The following is a 19,244-nucleotide window of genomic DNA, read 5'->3' on the forward strand; positions in this document are numbered from 1 at the left end:
TCTTTAATGACATTACTTATATAGTTTTTCTATTAAACTTACGCCTGCCGGATCCAGTTTCTCGACGATGTAATTTGTGATCGGCGAACCGCCATCGTCGAAGGGCGGTTTCCATGTTAGCGTGCAAGTTTCCGGAGTGATATCAGAGATGTCCAAGGGTGCCAGCGGTGGCGATGGTTTGTCTAAAAAGAAAATCATTTCACAATGTATGACATGTGGCTTGTAAGATCAAAATATGTTAGTATAAAAATACATAGTCTATTAATAAACATAATTATTATAGATCTACAAATAAATAAATAAAAAAAATGACTAAAACAAGGTTTATAAAAAAGAGAATTTTTTTTGTAAAACTTTTCATTTAAATATGCGTATAATTTTCTAAAAATTAAATTTGTTTTAATTAAAAAAAAATGACAAGTCAAGAGTTAAAAATTAATCCACTAATATAAAAAACTTACCGACAACAAGAACTTTGCATGAAGCGGAATCAGTGCCGACGGTATTTGTGAGGTATATCGTGTATGTGCCAGTGTCTGATCTCTTTGCCTTCTTGTTGATGAACTGCGAGGCCACGTCGGTCGTTTCGAATTTGATTCTTTCGCCGGTGAGGACCTCTTCGCCGTTGATGGACCAGTTAGGTCTTGGTTTAGGATTAGCTGTATACGGTACCGTAATGGTAAACGGTTCTCCTGCGATGACAGTCATGTCGCGAATGCTGAGATCGCTCGTGATTTTCGGTGGGACTGTAACCAAACGATTGACACCTCGAATAATATCCGAAATTCATCGACAGTCACGATTATGATTAATATATGTATATATTTTTTTTTATTTGAAACAAAATCTACAAAGAAGATATACTTACATGGTGGTGCGCTGGCGCGAATGACGTCAGAATTGGAACTCCAAGGTCCACGGCCGGCGGCATTTTCTGCAGCTACACGGAACTCGTAATCGTGATTCTCGATCAACCCAGTGACCCTGCAAAATCGATAAATAATTAATAAAATATCTCAATGAAAAACTTCTTCTGCAATAATGTAAAGACACATAGAAGGAGAGGGTGAATAGCGCAAATACATCGCTCACTTGTAAGTAGTATCGTGCACTAGAGCCGGCGTGGCCTTGACCCATTTGTCCTCGCTCAGGAGACGTTTCTCGACGACATAACCGAGGATTGGCGAACCACCGTCGTGACGTGGCTTACTCCAGGTGATAGTGATGCTATCTTCGGTAGTCTCCACGCCACGAGGCGTGCCGGGAGCACCTGGTGGATCGAACGGATGTCGTGCTTTGATCGGATCGATCGTTGTCGCCGGATCCGATGTGCCGTACTGATTCTCGGCCATCACTCGGAATTCATACACTTGACCGACTGTCAGATTTCTGACCCGCACGAACGGTGTCGTGACGTAGCTGCTCACCTGCAAGTTTTTTTTTCTCTTTGAATTTTAGTATGTATATTCAAATCAAAGACAATTTTAGAGTTTTTGTTTTCTGTACTTTTTATTATTAGGCTTTCCTCTGTTATAATTGTTGAATAAAGAAATCCATTTTTAGTGTAGCAAATGTATATAAATGTGTATATATATTGTTTATAGGAAAAAATATTTCTTTTATTTTTTATCTATATATATCTAATTTTAATTAGTATTTTTCAAGTTTCTAATAATAAATAATTAATTTTATAAAGTAATTTTATAAAATATAATAAATGTGTGTGAATATTTATTTGCTTTATTTGCTTATATAAATGTAATTAAATAAAGTTATGTGTTATTTTAATTCATTAGAATATAATGAAACAATTTTTTCAATTTTTGAAAAAATAGAAATAGAAATAGATAAATGTAAAAAGGAATGGTATTTTCTATATTTTCAATTTCAATATTTCATGACCTTTTTATATTTTTTTTACCTTTGACCACGTGGCGGCCTTCGGTTCCTTCTTCTCAATCACGTAATTAGTGATATCAGCTCCGCCGTTATCCTTAGGCGGATTCCAGAAAAGAGTAAGAGCATCGCCGCCGAATTCATCCGCGCGGAGATTCTCAGGTGGAGAAGGACGATCAAGGACTTTGACATTGACAGTTGCCGTATCAAAGCCAGAAGAGTTGCGTAGTTGAAGTCTGTATTGTCCTCCGTCTGAACGTTTTGCATTCTTCACCACCAGACTACAATGTAAAATTATACCATACAATGTCATCATATCTATTTCTATATAATTAACTAACGCGATAAAGAGAAATATCTGATAGCACTTGATATATATGATATTAAATTTTAAGAACATTATTTTTCATCTTATTTTTTTTTCTGTGTAAATTTATAATAATTGCGAAAATATTTATACCTGGCATAATCATCGGCTAGTTGCTGATGGACACGCGGATCAGTTTCATCCTTAACGACGTCATTGGCGAACCATGTGGCGGTCGGTTTCGGAAAACCTATGTAAGGCACATGAATGGAGAAGTCCTCGCCGGCGCGAACGGTGATGTCGCGAACTCCACCGAGATCCATGACTGGCTTGTTGGGTTGCTCTTCAATGACGATAGGATTGCTGGGTCGGCTCGGGTCGCTGCTACCGACATCGTTTACCGCAAACACCCTGAAGAGATACTCCTCGCCCTCCTTCAGCTTCGGCACGGTGTATACATTGCTCGGAATAGGTGCGCCGTTTACGTCCGACCAATCGTCCTCGTCTTTGGCTTTCTTCTGAATGATGTAACCTCTGATCTTCGCGCCGCCATCGCTTCGCGGTGGTCGCCAACTTAAAGTCACCGAGTCCTTGGTGATTCTGTCGGCTTTAGGCGGCTCCGGTGCATCGGGACGCACTGGAGAATTAATGATAATTAAATATTATAACATAGGATATAATCTGTGCTACGTCAATCTTTGAATTCTTGGTTGAATTTTTTTTTTATTATAATATATGATTGATTGATAAAATATAACTTACAGCGTTGATGTCCAGCAGTGATAGGTTCGGTAGGTTTACTGGGTTTTCCAGGTCCAGCTTCGTTAACGGCGATTACTCTGAATTCGTATCGCGAACCTTCGTGAAGATCCTGCACAGTGAATGTCGTGTTCGGTGTCGGGTAGTTATTGACTTTCAACCATTCACCGCCACGCTCACGTCTCTCCACATAATAACCTGAAGAAGATAATATGAGTATTATATAATGTAATTATGTATAATATAAATTAATTTTAATTGTAATTTTATTAAAGAGAGAGAAATTCTTTTCATCAAAAATTATAACAATTATAATAATATTTCATTATTACTGTTAAATATTATTATAATTTATTTTGACAATTTACCAGTGATAGGCTTTCCGCCAGTATTGATAGGTGGGTTCCATGTGAGACTGCAGCTGTTAGGAGTGTAGCCGAGGATCTCAGGCTGACTCGGCGCATCTGGCGGATCGTAAGGGCTCTTGGCGATTACAGGTTTGCCCTCCAAGGGCTCCGACACTCCGTACATATTCTCGGCACGGACTCTAAAGACATATTTCCTGCCTTCAGTTAAGCCCTTTGCCGTGAAGCTCGTTCTGGGAACATATCCGGGTACTTGTCGCCAATTGTCAGATCCGTAATCCGACACTTCGACAATGTAGTTCGTGATGTCAGAACCGCCGTTATCCGCCGGTGGATTCCAGGATAGCCCAACAGATTCATGCGTCGTTCCAGTGTACTGCAGAGGACCCTGAGGCGGTCCAGGCTTATCCACGACTATCACTTCGATATCAGCAGAATCCTTTCCGTGCTCGTTCGACGCGGTCACGGTATACATGCCGCTGTCATCTCGCACGGATTTCTCAATCAACAATTGCGTTCGGTCGCTCTTGGTTTCGGTCTAAAGACATAATAAAAACGAGAAAATAAAATATAATATTAAAAATAAAATATTAAAATGTATAATAAAATATTTATAATAAATAAATTTAAGAAATATAAATATATTTTAAAAACACAAGTATAGGATGGCTTACATACCGATAAACGAAGAGTCTCCATAAGTGATCTTCCATCTTTGGTCCATTCGATCTTTGGCGTAGGTGCACCGGATAACGGTATATTGACGTTAATCGGTTCTCCAGCACGGACCTTGATCTTGCGGCCGATCAGAGCGTCCAGATGAAGCTTCGGCTTTTCCTTCATAGGTTTGGCCGTAAATACGGATGAGGTATCGCTTGGTTTTCCAGCACCAGCGGCATTTATAGCCGATACACGATATTCGTATTGATGACCCTCAGTCACACGATCATCGTAGTATTCGGGATACTTGACAGGCTCCTTGTTCTGCTTTATCCATCGACCGGTGGCGCGATCGCGTCGCTCCACATCATAACCGATGATCTTGGAACCGCCATTGCTGATGGGTGCGGTCCATTTAATCTTAATATGATCTTTGTCGGCGTCCACGCATTCGGGCTTGCCAGGTTGTCCAGGAACCACTGGAGATTGAACGTAAAAATGTATAATCACAAAGAAAGAAAATCTTAAAATGTTGACGTTCTACCAAACGCGCAATAATAATAAATTAATTATTGAAAAAAAAACTAGAAATATATTAAATACTTTAAAATTAAAATTCTTTTCTGAAGAGATTTAAATGAACAATTTTATCGAGTATCTTGTAATTCCACTATTTTTTTATTATCAGATATATATGCTATTTCAATCAAAATTTTTAATTGTAATTTGAAAAATTAATAATTAGTATTCTATTCAAAAGTATACTTACCGAATTGATTTTTGGCAACGACGGATCGGTCGGTGGTCAGCGGCTCGGAACGACCTTGTAGATTTTCTGCACATACACGGAATTCATATGTGGTTCCCTCGAGCAATCTTGGCACAGTTGCATGATTATACTTAGGATTAACGTGTGTAACTGCTGGTACCCAGCCACCGCCATGCGTAAGATCGCGTTTTTCAATGATATATCCGCTGTAAAGAACAAAATACGTGAAAAATTATTTTGTGATATTGGTATCGTTCAATGAAATCTTTGACACAAACTGTTGTCGAATTTTATTAATGTAATAATTACATTATTTTTATATAAAATTGTAATTTAAAATAAAAAATTGTTATGTTATAAAATATTTTATAAATTAATTTTATATAAATAATTATATATAAAAATAATTATATAAAATAACTTATATTACTTATGTATATTTTTTAAAATACATATAAAATAACAAAAAATGTATCAGCAAATTTAAAAATATATAAAAAGAGAATTTTTATGAAAAAATAAACAAGATATACCATACAAAAAACAATCAGAAATTTACTTTATAAATGTGATGTGTCTTGAGAATTTACTTACGTAAGTTCGCTACCGCCATTATCTTTAGGTGGCTTCCACGAGAGCGTGACGGACTGATTAGTGATCTCTTCGTATTGTAAAGGACCCTCCGGTGGTCCAGGTTTATCCAAGATGGTCACTTGGAAGCTGCCTTCATCTATGCCGCTGCTGTTTTTCAGCAACAAGTGATACAATCCCGAGTCGGATCTTTTGGCGTTGACGATGTGCACAATCGTGTGATAGCCGATCGACGTAATCGTCGTTCTGTCGTTGGAAGTCAATTCGTTGCTTCCTACGCTCCACGTCACTTCCGGTGTTGGTTCACCGACAAAATCGATATCGACATGGAAAATCAGTCCAGCCTTGATACGAACATCTTGCAAGGGGGTTTTGATCTTCGGCGCCACTACAGAAGATGAAGAGAAGTTGAGTGTTTTTTCAATGCAAACAAAATATAAATTAAAAAAATATTTGAAGTTTTACACATTTAAAAAATACATACATTTGTTTATATAAAATAATATACAGAATGGGCCCAAACATTTTAGCCAGACTTTGAGATTTTATAAAAAATTTAATTCTAAACCAAAAGTTTCTTTTAAAAAATTGTAATTTTTTTACTGTCTCTTATTATAGTTTTCAGTTAATGTTAAAATATATCGCTTTTTTAAAATTTATTTTTCTATAAATATAAAACTTACAGTAGCGTGGCTTGGCAGTGACGAGATCGCTTGGTTCCGACGGTTCGGATTGACCGGCGGCGTTGACAGCGATCACACGGAATTCATATTCCTGACCTTCCGTCAAGTCCGGAACGGTTGTGCTGGTTTGACCCGCTGGTACATGCACCGCGTTCACCCAGTAAGGGCTACCCTTCTCCTTCTTCTGGACAATATAGCCCGTAATCGGCGATCCGCCATCACTCTTCGGTGCTGGCCATTGCAGATCCACGTGGTCTTTGTCCCAGTCTGTAATCTGTGGTTTGCCAGGCGCATCTGGTTCATCTAAAAGTCGCGGAAGAACGGATGTATTACTTGAACGTTTATCAAAGTAATAAAAATTATATATCGATTAAGTTCTAAGATCTTTTAATTTTATTTTTCATTTTTATTTAGACATTTATAAAATCACTCACCATACTCATTCTTCGCGATAATACTCTTCGTGGTTTCAAGTGGATCGGATTCACCAATATTGTTAACAGCCTTGACGCGGAACAGGTACTCCTTACGATGAGTCAAACGACTGACTTCGTGACTAAGCACCATACTCATGCCGGCGTCGGACCAAGTTCCACGAGATAGATCCATCTTTTCGATGACGTAATGAAGAATAGGACTACCGCCGTCGTCGAGAGGATGTCCCCAGGTCAAATGACAACCCTCTTTGGTGACGTTGCTGACATCCAGCGGTTTCTCCGGTGGTGCCGGTCTATCGAGGACAGTGACTCTCGCGCTGGCACTGAAAATTTAACGTCATTCAATCGATTTCTCGTTTAATTAATGATTATTAAAAATATGATTAAATTATTATTAATATGCAATATAATATAATAAATTATTATTACAATTTATAATAAAATTAAAAAATGTTATCAGAATTTTAATTATTAAATTTTTTAAATTTTGATTATTAAGTTTTTTAAATTCTTTTATTATGTATATTTCTTTTTTGCTTTTTTTAAAAAACGACTCGAATACAAATTCTTGAACATGGATTAATTTGATCAAAATTTGATCAAAATTTTAAGAATACATAATCACATATTTTTTAAAATTGATATTAAAACTTTCTTTTATAATATTACTATATAATATTATATTATAACTTTCTTTTATCAATTACCTGAAACTTCCATGCTCATTTTCCAAAGTCAAAGTGTAACGTCCGGTATCGCTACGAACGGAGAACGGAATTTCGAAGGAGGTTTCGGTATTGGTAGTGTACATTTCGTGACGAGCATCGGCAACAATATCAACTCCATCGCAATTCCAAGTTGCCTTTGGTTTAGGTGACGCAACTATGGGAATGTTGTATCTGATTTTCTGACCAGCGCGTACCACCAAGTCGTTCAGTAAATGAATGTCGAACGAAGGAGCAACTGTAATAAATTACAATAAGTAAAGTACCAATATATAACAGAAAAAAAATATATTATTTTAGAAAATGTGTTATTAAAAAAAAACTTATTTTTTCAGGGAAAAAATTTTATGTGTAGAAAAATGTATATTTTCTACTATGTACAATAAGAAAAGTATTTTTGCATAAAATATATTTACAAAATAGAATTCTCTTTTTAAAATAATTGATTCAGTATTGTCGAGAAATTGTGCTAATTTCTCGATTGAAACTCAAACTTACTGAAACGCGGTTTGGCGACAATCGGTCCTGACGCGTCGGACGGCTCGCCAGGTCCACCTTTGTTAACGGCGATGACCCTAAACTCGTACTCCTGACCCTCGGTCAGATCCGGTACTCTGGCGTTGGTCTTATTTCCGGGCACTTCGACTGCCTTCTCCCACTGTCCGAAACGCGGTCGTTTTTCGATGATATAACCAGTTATGGGCGATCCGCCGTCCTTCTTAGGCGGTGCCCATTCGAGATCCACGTGATCCTTGTCCCAATCGGTGGCAACCGGCGCTCCAGGTTTGTCCGGTTTGGCAAATGGATCTTTAGCGGTGATGGTATCACTTCCGGTCAACGGTTGGGATTCACCCTGCTTATTGACTGCCCGCACGCGGAACTGATAATCGTGACCCTCGATCAGATGACCCACCTGTGCCGAAGTGGTAGTAGCCTCGGCTACAGGCACCCAACGCATGTTCTCCGTGTCCATCTTCTCAACCTGATAGTATTGAATCTCGCAGCCACCGTCGTCCTTGGGCGGTCGCCACTTCAGGTTGCAGCCGCTTCGAGTAACGTTGTCAATCTTCAGTGGACCCTCAGGTGGCGAGGGTACATCCAGTACGTTCACCGTCAATGTAGCGGAATCCTTGCCATTCACATTTCTGGCCTCCAGCGTATAGACGCCCGAATCGGAACGTTTTGCTTCTATTATGCGTACTTTGGTGTTATAGTCCTCGTTCGTAATCTTGATGCGATCGCTCGCCATCACCGTAACGCCCTTAAGCGACCATTCTTTGCTTGGTGGCGGCTCGCCGATCACCGGCACGTCGAAGTCGAAGAAACCGCCAGCGCGCACCTTCACATCCAGCATATATTTCCTGTCAATCTTCGGTGGAACTGGACAAAATATAAAATACGTTATCAAAAAATCATATTTATAATTTTTTAACTTCTTTAAATTAAATTATTTGCAAATGCTCACGGTTCTTAGGTCGTGCTATATGGGACTTGGACGCCTCCGATGCTTCGCCGGGACCAGCCTTGTTGACAGCCCTCACACGGAATTCGTATTGTGTTCCCTCGACCAGGTCATTGACCTTGCCGCGATTCGTGTCACCATCGACTTCCGCGCACTTCTCCCAAGTTGGACTGTACTTGTCACGTTTTTCTATGATATATCCAGTGATTGGTGATCCGCCGTCTTCATCAGGACGCTTCCATTGAAGCTCCACAAAGTCCCTGTCGTAATCAACCACCTCGGGTGTACCTGGCTTTCCTGGTTCGTCTGCAAAAAGATACAATAATACAATAAAAAAAATATTAATAATTATCGATTAAAAATGTTAAACGTGTAAAGATTAGTATTAAAAATATTTTAAAAAATATTCAAAATTTTTATGAAAATAATTATAAAAATAAAAATAATTATTAAATTAAAAATATTTTTAAAAATAAAAAAATATATGTTCAATAGAATATTAAAAAAAGAAAAATTATTATTTTTCTTAAAAATTTTTTTCTTACCGAAGGGATTCTTCGCCTCGATGCTCTGCATAGCGGTGAGTGGCTCAGACTTGCCTTGTTTGTTAACAGCCCTCACCCTGAACTTGTATTTGTGCCCTGGCGTCAAGCCTTCCACTTGCAAATTCGTTTCTGGACCGTCAGTTTCCCCTGCTGGCACCCAACGTCCCGTGGCCTCGTCCATCTTCTCCACGACATATTTCTCGACCGGTTGTCCACCGTCATCCTCCGGTGGCTTCCACGTGAGTTTGCAACCCTCGGCGTGCACATCGGATGTACGTAGCGGACCTTGAGGCGGGCTTGGCTTATCCAATACAGTCACCTTGACAAAGGCCTCGTCTCGGCCGTTAATGTTCTCCGCGATGACGGTATACTTGCCGGATTCCGCTCGCGTGGCCATTCGTACGTTCAGACTTGTGTTGTAATCCACGTGTTTCACTTTGATGCGATCGGTTGGCCGGACTTCCTTGCCGTTCAACATCCACTTGGTCGTTGGCGGCGGCTCACCCGTCACTTTGCAATCAAAGTTGAAGTTCTGGCCGGCCTTTATTTTCACTTCGATTAGGTTGGTGCGATCAATCTTGGGCGCCTGATTGCGCGGTTTCGCGATGATGGTTGGAGTGGCGTCCGATGGCTCGCCTGGACCAGCTTTGTTCACGGCTCGCACGCGGAACTCGTACGGTTGTCCCTCGATAAGATCCGGCACGGTGGCGGATGTCTCGTCCGCGGGCACCTCCAACGCTTTCTCCCATTCGCCATACTTGTCCTTTTTCTCGATTATATAACCGGTGATTGGTGAACCACCGTCATTCTCCGGTGGAGTCCATTTGAGATCGACATGATCCTTGTCCCAGTCGGTGGCTTGAAGATTACCCGGTTTGCCCGGCTCGTCTGCGATTAAATGCGACAGATCAATTTAATATATTATTAGATTCTTTCAAATTAGAAAAATATTTTTGTAATTTATACTTGCAGCATTTAATTGTTTAATTTAAAGAATAACAATTGATTAATATACCGAATGGATTCTTGGCCACTATTGTTTGCTCCGCTTCCAAAGGCTTCGACTCGCCTTCGGCATTGACCGCGGATACCCGGAAGAGATACTCCTTGCCAGGTGTTAGACCTGTCACCTCGAGATCTATAAAAAATAATTTAACGTTTCATATTACAAATACGCAATCTACATATATATATATATATATATATATATATATATATATATATATATATATATAGAATTTTGTTTGTATGTTTTCAGATATCGAATTTATAAACAAAAAATTTTTATCAATAAAATAAAAAAGTAGTAAACGCTTTTTTTATAAAATACATATTTATCAATCTTTTATATAATTCGTATCTCCTTTTTAATAATTAATATATGTGTATTAATATAATTTTAAAAATTAATTTATAACATATGTACGCATTATATGTACATACATTACATTATATACATAAATTTCGAATAAAATATGTACAACATTCTATTTAAGAAAATTAAAAATAAAAATTATATTTCTTACACATAATTTTTTTTATTATAATTTGAATTATTTTAAATTGTTTTACTATAAAAAAGAATGTTGAATAAATAATAATAAAAAAATTGATTACTTTACTTAAACAAAGGATTTAATGATATCAAATATTCAATAATTGTGATTTAATGATTGCAAATGAATGTATCCAATAGAGGAGAATCTATTGCAAACAAATGGGTACTTACTTGGTTCGGTGGAACGACCACAAGGTACCCAGCATCCGGTCTCCGGGTCCATCTTATCCACCTGGTAGTACTCAATAGGCGTACCACCGTCGTCCTTAGGTCTCTTCCACTTCAACTTGCATCCCTCTTTATGCACGTCTGACACTTGGAGCGGACCTTCAGGCGGCGTCGGCTTGTCTGTTACTGTCACCTGAACTGTCACCGAGTCCTTGCCTGACGAATTACTGGCCGTGACGGTATAATCGCCACTATCGTCCCGCGAAACCGGACGTATGCTGAACTTGGTGCTGTAGTCGCTGTTGTCGATCTGCACTTTGCGGTCGGAATGAAGCGGTATCGCACCGTAGCGCCACTCGATATGGGGCGGGGGCTCGCCGATCACGTTGGCATCGAATTTCAGCATCGAGCCAGCAGAGAGAGTAACGTCCCTCAGATTGCGCCTGTCGATCTTCGGGGCCACTGCGATGAATGATTAGAGAAGCAATAATTAGATTACAAATTTACATAAGCATTTTATCGATATTATTTTTAGACGCGTGTACGTTTCATGGCAACAATGCAAGGATGTTGTCTACAGATTGATCATTTGCGCAATTAATATTTTATTGTTAGGTATGTAGGCCAATTATTAAGATAATAGTATTTGTCATAATTATTACATAATGTACAAATTATCACAAATTAAAATTGCATAAAATATAACTAAATAAAATTATATATAACAAAAATGTAAAAATAGTGTTTTAAGATAGTATTCAAAGTAATAATTCGCAGAAAAAAATAATAATATTTTATTTAATTAGAAACATATCTTTAATATTATTTGTATAATTTTATTGAATGTTTCAACAAAAAGGATTTATTGAAATATCAAAAGCAAAGATTAAACTAAATGTAAATTAAATCTATAAATACTTACAGAAACGTGGTTTAGCGGTGAACGTCTTGCTAGCTTCACTGGGCTCAGATTGGCCAGCTTTATTCACGGCGATTACGCGGAATTGATAGTCGTTGCCTTCTATCAGACCGTGCACCAGAGCTTTGGTGACCGGTGTTTCGATCTCCAAAGCTTTCTCCCACATTGTGCTGTATTTGTCTTTCTTTTCAATGATGTAGCCCGTGATGGGCGATCCGCCGTCGCTGACGGGCTCTTTCCAAGTAAGCTCGACTTGATTAGCCGTCCAATCGACTGGCTCTGGTGCTCCAGGTGCAGCTGGAACGGCTATAAGAATAATTACAGATAAAATTAGCAATTATTACAGATTGCAGAATAATTACAGAGTTAAAAGCAGAAAAATATTAAAAAAATATAATTAATTTTACTTTTAATTAATTATAATCTTCAAAGATTAATTATTGTTTGTTTTTCAGAAGATTATAAAAAAAGATTCACTTACTAAACGGATCTTTAGCTATGATGGAGCTAAAGGTCTCCAGCGGTTCGGATTCCCCTTCCTTATTGAGTGCCTTGACTCGGAATTTGTATTCGTGTCCAGGTGTAAGTCCCTCGACTTTCATCTCAGGTCCGGTGGTTTTTCCGACCGGTAACCAGACTCCGGTCTCCGGATCAAACTTCTCCACAAGGTAACCTTCGATCGGTTCTCCGCCATCATCCTTGGGTTTCTTCCATTTAAGCGTGCATCCTTCCTTGTGCACATCAGATACCTCCAATGGTCCTTCCGGCTTGCCAGGTTTGGCTGGTAAATAATTAATTTAAATCATTAATATACGTATTAAAATTTATATATATATATATATATATATATATATATATATATATATATATATATATTAATTATAAATTATTTTTTTATCAACTTGCAATATATATTTAGCAAAATAAATTATAAGAATAAATTGTAATAAATTGTAATATAAAATCTCTTTATGATAAAATTAAGAAATTTACAAAAAAATGGAATTAATTAATTTAGCTTCTGAGAGGATATAAGAAAGCCACTCACAGATAACGGTAACTTCGACTTCAGCGGTGTCGGATCCGTGTTGATTGACCGCTGTAATCTTGTAAGTGCCGCTATCCTTGCGCTCGGGCTTATCATTGAAGAATTTACTATTGTAGGGTACGTTCTGTATCCTACGGTGTGTAGTCTGCTGAATGCTCTTGTTGTTGATCACCCACGTGACGTCTGGCGGCGGCTCGCCGATGATCTTGACATCAAAGTGAAACGCTTCGTTCTCGCGCACTGTTATGTCACGCAGGTTTCGTCTATCAATCTTCGGTGCAACTGCAGAGCAAAAACCAAAAGATAATTAAAATTAAAATTAATAAAAATAGTCCTCGTGTCTATTAATATATTTTAAAACAAGTTTTATATTTCAAAACATTTTTACAGGAATTTTATTAGATGATTGGTTAAAATGAATCATTTTATTAAAAAAATTTTACGATTTGAAAAATTGATTATACTTTTAAAGCGAGCTTTAAATTTTTTTATTAAAAACAATATTTTTTAAAATATAAAATATGTATATATATAAAATATAAAAATATAAAATTTAGCAAAAATTGTATCAACGAAATATATATGTAAAATATAAAAAGATAACTTTGTAAATGAGTTTAAAGACTTACGTCTTCGACTCTTGGCAGTGATCGGTTTGCTGGCGTCGGATGGTTCGCCAGGTCCCGCCGCATTGACAGCTTTAACTCTGAATTCATATTCGACACCCTCATCGAGATTGTCGACACGACCCTTACAATCCGGTCCGGTCTCGCAGGCTTTGATCCATTTAGGTGCGCCCTTTTCTCGCTTCTCAATCACGTATCCGGTGATTGGAGATCCGCCGTCTTTCAACGGCGGAGTCCATCGCAGATCCACGTGATCCTTATCCCAGTCTGTCGCTTCCGGACGTCCTGGTGCGCCAGGTTCGTCTGCAAAAATAAAATTAATGTTATTTGTCTAAAAGACGCAGACATAATTTTTCGAAAATTATAAGAAAATAATTATATATATAGAATTTTTTCTGATTATAATTCAAAATATTTTTTATTCTAAAACTTGAAGTATATAATAAAAATAATAAAATTAAAACTCTCGTTTCATATACAATAATCTATATCGCGTAAAATTTTAATAAAATAAGTTTAAAAATTAAAAATTAAATAAAAGAATAAACTTTAATTATAATTAATTATCGAGAAATTTATAATTAATATATTATCAGATTTTACCAAATGGATTCTTAGCGACGATTCCATGCTCCGTTTCCAACGGTTCCGATTCGCCCTCAGCGTTTACAGCCGCGACTCGGAATTTATACTCCTGTCCGGGCACCAAATTCTCCACCACCATGTTAGGTTCTTTGGTTCGTGCAACTGGTATCCATCTGCCGGTCTCCGTGTCCATTTTCTCGACCACATAGTGATCCAAGGGCGCGCCGCCATCGTCCAAGGGTGGATTCCATTTGAGGGTGCAACCTTCTTTGTGCACGTCGGATACTTTGAGCGGTCCTTCGGGCTTACTCGGCTTATCTAATACAAGAATCTCAATAGATGCTTCATCTTTGCCGGAGCTGTTCTCAGCCTTCAAGGTCAACGTGCCGCAGTGCGCTCTGGTCGCCGACGAGATCACGAATTTGGTCTTATAATCCTCTACCTCGATAGTCAAAACGTTACCGGACTCTTGTTTGGCCTTGTTAAGGAACCAGGTCTTACTTGGCGGCGGTTCGCCTGTAACTTTAACGTCCAGCCGAATAATGTTGCCAGCTTTGATCGTGATATCTTTCAGATTGGTACGGTCGATCTTGGGGGCAGCGTAACGATCCTTGGCGGTTAGGGTATCGCTGGGCTCGCTGGGCTTGCTCTGGCCACCCTTATTCACAGCTTTAACCCGGAATTGGTACTTTTGACCTTCGATGAGATCTGGCACTCTGGCTTCGGTCTTGTTGCCTGGAACTTCTACGGCCTTTTGCCATTTACCGTACTGGTCCTTCTTCTCGATGATGTACTTCTCTATGGGAGCGCCGCCGTCTTTCTTCGGGGCCTTCCACTTCAAGTCTGCATGATTCTTCGACCAATCTTTCAATTCGGGTTTACCAGGCGCATCTGGCTCGGCTATAATAAAACATAAAAGCTTCATAAATAATGTAACAGTATAATAATTAAATATTATATAATATTTAAATATTATAAGATGTATATAAAAAATTTTTTAATAATTTGCATGTTTTACAAAACAGTATAAATTCTATAAAATAATATATATATTCTTTGCTAAAAATATATAATATATATGTATATATATATATATATATATATATATATATATATATATTTTTTTTAACAAAAAAATATTTAAAATTTTTAAAATAAATTTGATTTTAATTTTGTGGATTATTGTAAAATTAAAATTAATAAAAAAAGGAAATTGATAAAAAAATTAATGGAACAACCGCAAATATAAAAGATGCCGCAAATATAAATAAGCGGAATTACTCACAGTAAGGATTCTTCGCGGTCGTCGGTATCGACGTTTCTAAAGGTTCGGATTCGCCTTCAGAATTAACAGCTTTGACACGGAATTGATAATCCTTGCCCTCGTTCAAACCGGAAACATCTGCCTCCGGTGTCTTACTGGTGCCGCATGGTACCCAACGTCCTGTATCTACATCCATCCTTTCGATGACGTAATGATCAACCGGCTCGCCACCGTCGTCGTCGGGTTTGTCCCACTTCAGCTTGCAGCCTTCGGCCGTGACGTCAGATACTTCGAGTGGTCCCTTCGGTTTGCTGGGTTTGCTCAGCACCTAGTAATTATCACAAAACAACATCAATTAAATTAATTATTTAAACATATTTAACGAGCAATTTTTGTAGGATTTAATTTACGTAAGTAAACAAACCTGAAGCTCGACGTCGACCTGATCAGTGCCGCTGTCATTCTTAGCGATGACGGTGTAAGTACCAGTGTCCGAGCGCTGGAGCTTATTGAGGATGAACAGAGTATGATAATCCTCGTTCTCGATCTTGAGCCGATCCATGCTCTTCAATACCGTGTCCTTGAGTTTCCACGTAACGACTGGAGGCGGTTCACCCTTGATGTCAGCTTCGAGCCGCAGCATTTGGCCGATTCGCATGACTTTCTTTTGAAGGTTCTTGCGATCGATGTGCGGTGCCACTGCAAACAGGAATACGCATTAATATTATTATAATAACTTATTAAAATTATATAAAAATATAAAGTTATATTAAAATATAAAATTAGATAATTAAATTTAATAAATAAATTTAAGCACAAAATGGATTATATATATTGTCTATTTACAGAATCGAGGCTTGGCAACTACGCTCTTCGAACTGTCACTAGGCTCGCCAGGCCCGGCCCTATTGACCGCCACGATCCTGAATTCGTACTCGTGACCTTCCTGGATACCGTCGGTCACTTTAGCGGCCGTGCGATCTCCCGGAACCTTGGCGACGTCGACCCATAGTCTACCCTCTTTGTCTCGCATTTGTACAATGTACTTCTCGATCGGTGCACCTCCGTCATCCTTGGGCGGAGTCCACTCAAGATCGACAAAGTCCTTGTCCCAGTTCTTGAGTTCCGGTCTACCAGGTTTGCCCGGTTCATCTGAAATCAAGAAAGAAGCGTGTGAAACGTCGGATATTCAAAGATTCTGGTTTTTTATTTCAAATAATCTTCGATTCCAGATTGAATATTTTATGTTCTGTATTGTATATACATACCAAACGGATTCTTGGCTATGATAGACTTGTCTGCCTCCAGATCGTCGGACTCTCCTTCCCGGTTGACGGCTTTCACGCGGAATTTATAAGGCTTGCCCTCTTGGAGGCCAGTGATGGTAGCTTCCGGCTCGGTGCTGCGGCCGCAGGGAATCCATTGTCCCGTAAGAGGATCCAGCTTCTCGATCTCGTAATACTCGACTGGTGAGCCGCCATCGTCTTCCGGTTTGTCCCATTTAAGCTTGCAGCCATGCTTATTTACATCAGTAACTTCCAACGGACCCTGAATTATAAAAAAAAATTATTATTTAAAAGATAATATATTATTTATTTTCTGAATTTAATGAATAATTAATTATTATAATTTTAAACACTTCTTTTTAATCATTTTATATCTTTTAATTTTTTTATTTATATCAAAATATAATTTTTAATTTAATTTAATTTAATTAAGTTAATAAAAAAATTATCTAAAAAAAAATAGATTACCTTTGGTTTGCTAGGCTTGCCGAGGACAGTAATTTCTATCTCGGCGGTATCTTCGCCAACCTCATTCTTAGCTTTAATCACATATTTGCCAGTATGTGCACGTTTAGTTTTCAAGATGAAAAATTTAGTGTTATAGTCAATGTTGTCGATTCGTATCGTATCATCCGACACGAGTTCCTTCTCCTTGAAAGTCCAAGTCACTTTTGGTGGTGGTTCGCCAATTATGTTCACATCTAGGGTCACGGTGAGGCCGACTTTCACTGTTATAGCTTGCAAATTTGTACGATCAATATATGGTTTCACTGCAAAAGTAAAATAAAATAAAATTAGAATGTTCATCTAGAATGCTCATTATCTTTCAATGTAGAAATTTATAAAATTTTTAAATAAATTTTTTTTATGTATATATTTCTTCTTTTCTATGATATATTTATATTATTTCTATTATATTATTTTTATGATATATACTATAGTCTTTAGCGATAATGAAAACTTTACTTACGCCAACGAGCTTTAGCAGTGTGCGGATTCGTGGCCTCGCTAGGTTCACCAGGACCAGCTTTGTTGACAGCGCGTACCCTGAATTGATATTGGTTGCCCTCTTCCAACCGGGGAACTGTGCCAGTACATATGGGCCCTTCCACTTCAGCCGCTTTGACAAAGTTACTACCAAACTTATCCTTCATCTCGATGATATATCCGGTAATTGGCGCACCGCCGTCTCTTATCGGTGGTTCCCACTTGAGTTTCACCATATTTTCTGACCAATCAATTATCTCTGGGAGTCCAGGTGCTGCTGGAGCATCTGAAATATTTCAAAAAGCATTCTATAAGTTTATATGTACTTTAATAAAATTAAAGAAATTTAAAAACATATACATGTATATAATTAAAGAAAAAAATTTCATCTTTTAATGTCGATATTTTTACCATAATAATAATAATCACTGTAATAAAATTCAATAAGATTTTATCTATTGAAGGGAAAGAGAATAATATATTACCTGCAACACTATAATTTTAGAAAACAGTTACTATTTATAAATTGTACTACTAATGAAATACAGAGTATACTGCACACAAATTATAGTGTATCTAAAATTATATTTAATCCAGAATTGAATTATATGTAAAAATAAATATGAACGTTATAATCGAGATTATAATACTATACCGTATGGATTCTTGGCTATGATGGCGACATCAGTTTGCAAAGGTTCTGATTCACCCTCCTCGTTCACAGCCTTCACACGGAATTCGTATTTGTGGCCAGGTTCCAAGCCAGTAATTGTATGCTCGGTTTTTTCAGGGTCCACAATACCGGCAGGTACCCATCGACCAGTCGTCACGTCCATTTTTTCTACTATATAACTGGATAAAGGAAGACCACCGTCGTCCTTCGGCTTGCTCCATTTCAATTTGCAACCCTCCTTGTGTACGTCCGTCACTTCCAATGGTCCCTCCGGTTTTCCAGGTTTATCTGTTAAAATCAAATAAAATTATATAATATAAAATCAAATTATATAAAGTTATATATATATGTAAATATATGTATATATATTATATAATTTGCGCCTTTTTTTTAAATAAAAGTTATTTTTATTCTAAAAGTTTATTGTTTAGTTAAAAAAAATATAAAATATAATTTTTCTAGATATTTGAATTAAAAAACAATATGAACAAAATTTATTTATATACCGAGAATGTTAATCTCCACGTCGGCTTCATCTTGTCCGGAATCGTTTACAGCTTTGATGGTGTATTTGCCAGTTAATTTGCGACTTGTGTTTGTCAACTGGATTTTAGTGAGGTAATCTTCGTTATCGATTTTAACGTTTGCTCCGGTTTGAAGTGGAGCGCCAGCAAAACTCCAGGTAACAGTTGGAGGAGGTTCACCTTCGATATCAACCTCTAATTTCACTAACTGGCCTGCTCTGACTTTGATAGTCTGCAGCTTGTCACGATTGATATGTGGTTTCACTATAAAAAATAAGATATAACATTATTATAAATTATTTTATTATAAATGTATAAATCTTTTTTTATTTATTCATATTTCTTATTTTATATGTATGAAATTTTATAACTAGATATAATAGCTAGAAATTACTCTTTCAATTAAC

General features: G+C 37.5%; 1 protein-coding gene across 19 annotated transcripts in view; it reads right to left on the reverse strand.

Moving 5' to 3' along the window:
- LOC126850889 (twitchin) overlaps positions 1-19,244 on the reverse strand; it is a 90,163-nt gene that overhangs the window by 11,109 nt on the left and 59,810 nt on the right. For all 19 annotated transcript variants that reach the window (XM_050594317.1, XM_050594313.1, XM_050594316.1 and 16 more), the window contains 32 exons: positions 18,820-19,101; positions 18,296-18,601; positions 17,624-17,926; positions 17,122-17,423; positions 16,636-16,915; positions 16,214-16,519; positions 15,792-16,066; positions 15,389-15,695; positions 14,122-15,003; positions 13,522-13,821; positions 12,893-13,174; positions 12,326-12,625; positions 11,848-12,150; positions 10,929-11,387; positions 10,215-10,337; positions 9,200-10,087; positions 8,658-8,960; positions 7,691-8,572; positions 7,175-7,430; positions 6,465-6,790; positions 6,031-6,333; positions 5,351-5,735; positions 4,757-4,962; positions 4,006-4,466; positions 3,331-3,865; positions 2,966-3,160; positions 2,357-2,840; positions 1,922-2,177; positions 1,093-1,427; positions 869-984; positions 462-746; positions 43-182 (listed from right to left, as the gene is read on the reverse strand). In XM_050594317.1, coding sequence (XP_050450274.1) covers positions 43-182; positions 462-746; positions 869-984; positions 1,093-1,427; positions 1,922-2,177; positions 2,357-2,840; positions 2,966-3,160; positions 3,331-3,865; positions 4,006-4,466; positions 4,757-4,962; positions 5,351-5,735; positions 6,031-6,333; positions 6,465-6,790; positions 7,175-7,430; positions 7,691-8,572; positions 8,658-8,960; positions 9,200-10,087; positions 10,215-10,337; positions 10,929-11,387; positions 11,848-12,150; positions 12,326-12,625; positions 12,893-13,174; positions 13,522-13,821; positions 14,122-15,003; positions 15,389-15,695; positions 15,792-16,066; positions 16,214-16,519; positions 16,636-16,915; positions 17,122-17,423; positions 17,624-17,926; positions 18,296-18,601; positions 18,820-19,101 — 11,366 coding nt within the window. The remainder of the gene's footprint in view (positions 1-42; positions 183-461; positions 747-868; positions 985-1,092; positions 1,428-1,921; positions 2,178-2,356; positions 2,841-2,965; positions 3,161-3,330; positions 3,866-4,005; positions 4,467-4,756; positions 4,963-5,350; positions 5,736-6,030; positions 6,334-6,464; positions 6,791-7,174; positions 7,431-7,690; positions 8,573-8,657; positions 8,961-9,199; positions 10,088-10,214; positions 10,338-10,928; positions 11,388-11,847; positions 12,151-12,325; positions 12,626-12,892; positions 13,175-13,521; positions 13,822-14,121; positions 15,004-15,388; positions 15,696-15,791; positions 16,067-16,213; positions 16,520-16,635; positions 16,916-17,121; positions 17,424-17,623; positions 17,927-18,295; positions 18,602-18,819; positions 19,102-19,244) is intronic.

The sequence above is a fragment of the Cataglyphis hispanica genome, chromosome 7 (assembly GCF_021464435.1).
Source record: "Cataglyphis hispanica isolate Lineage 1 chromosome 7, ULB_Chis1_1.0, whole genome shotgun sequence".
NCBI lineage: Eukaryota > Metazoa > Arthropoda > Insecta > Hymenoptera > Formicidae > Cataglyphis > Cataglyphis hispanica.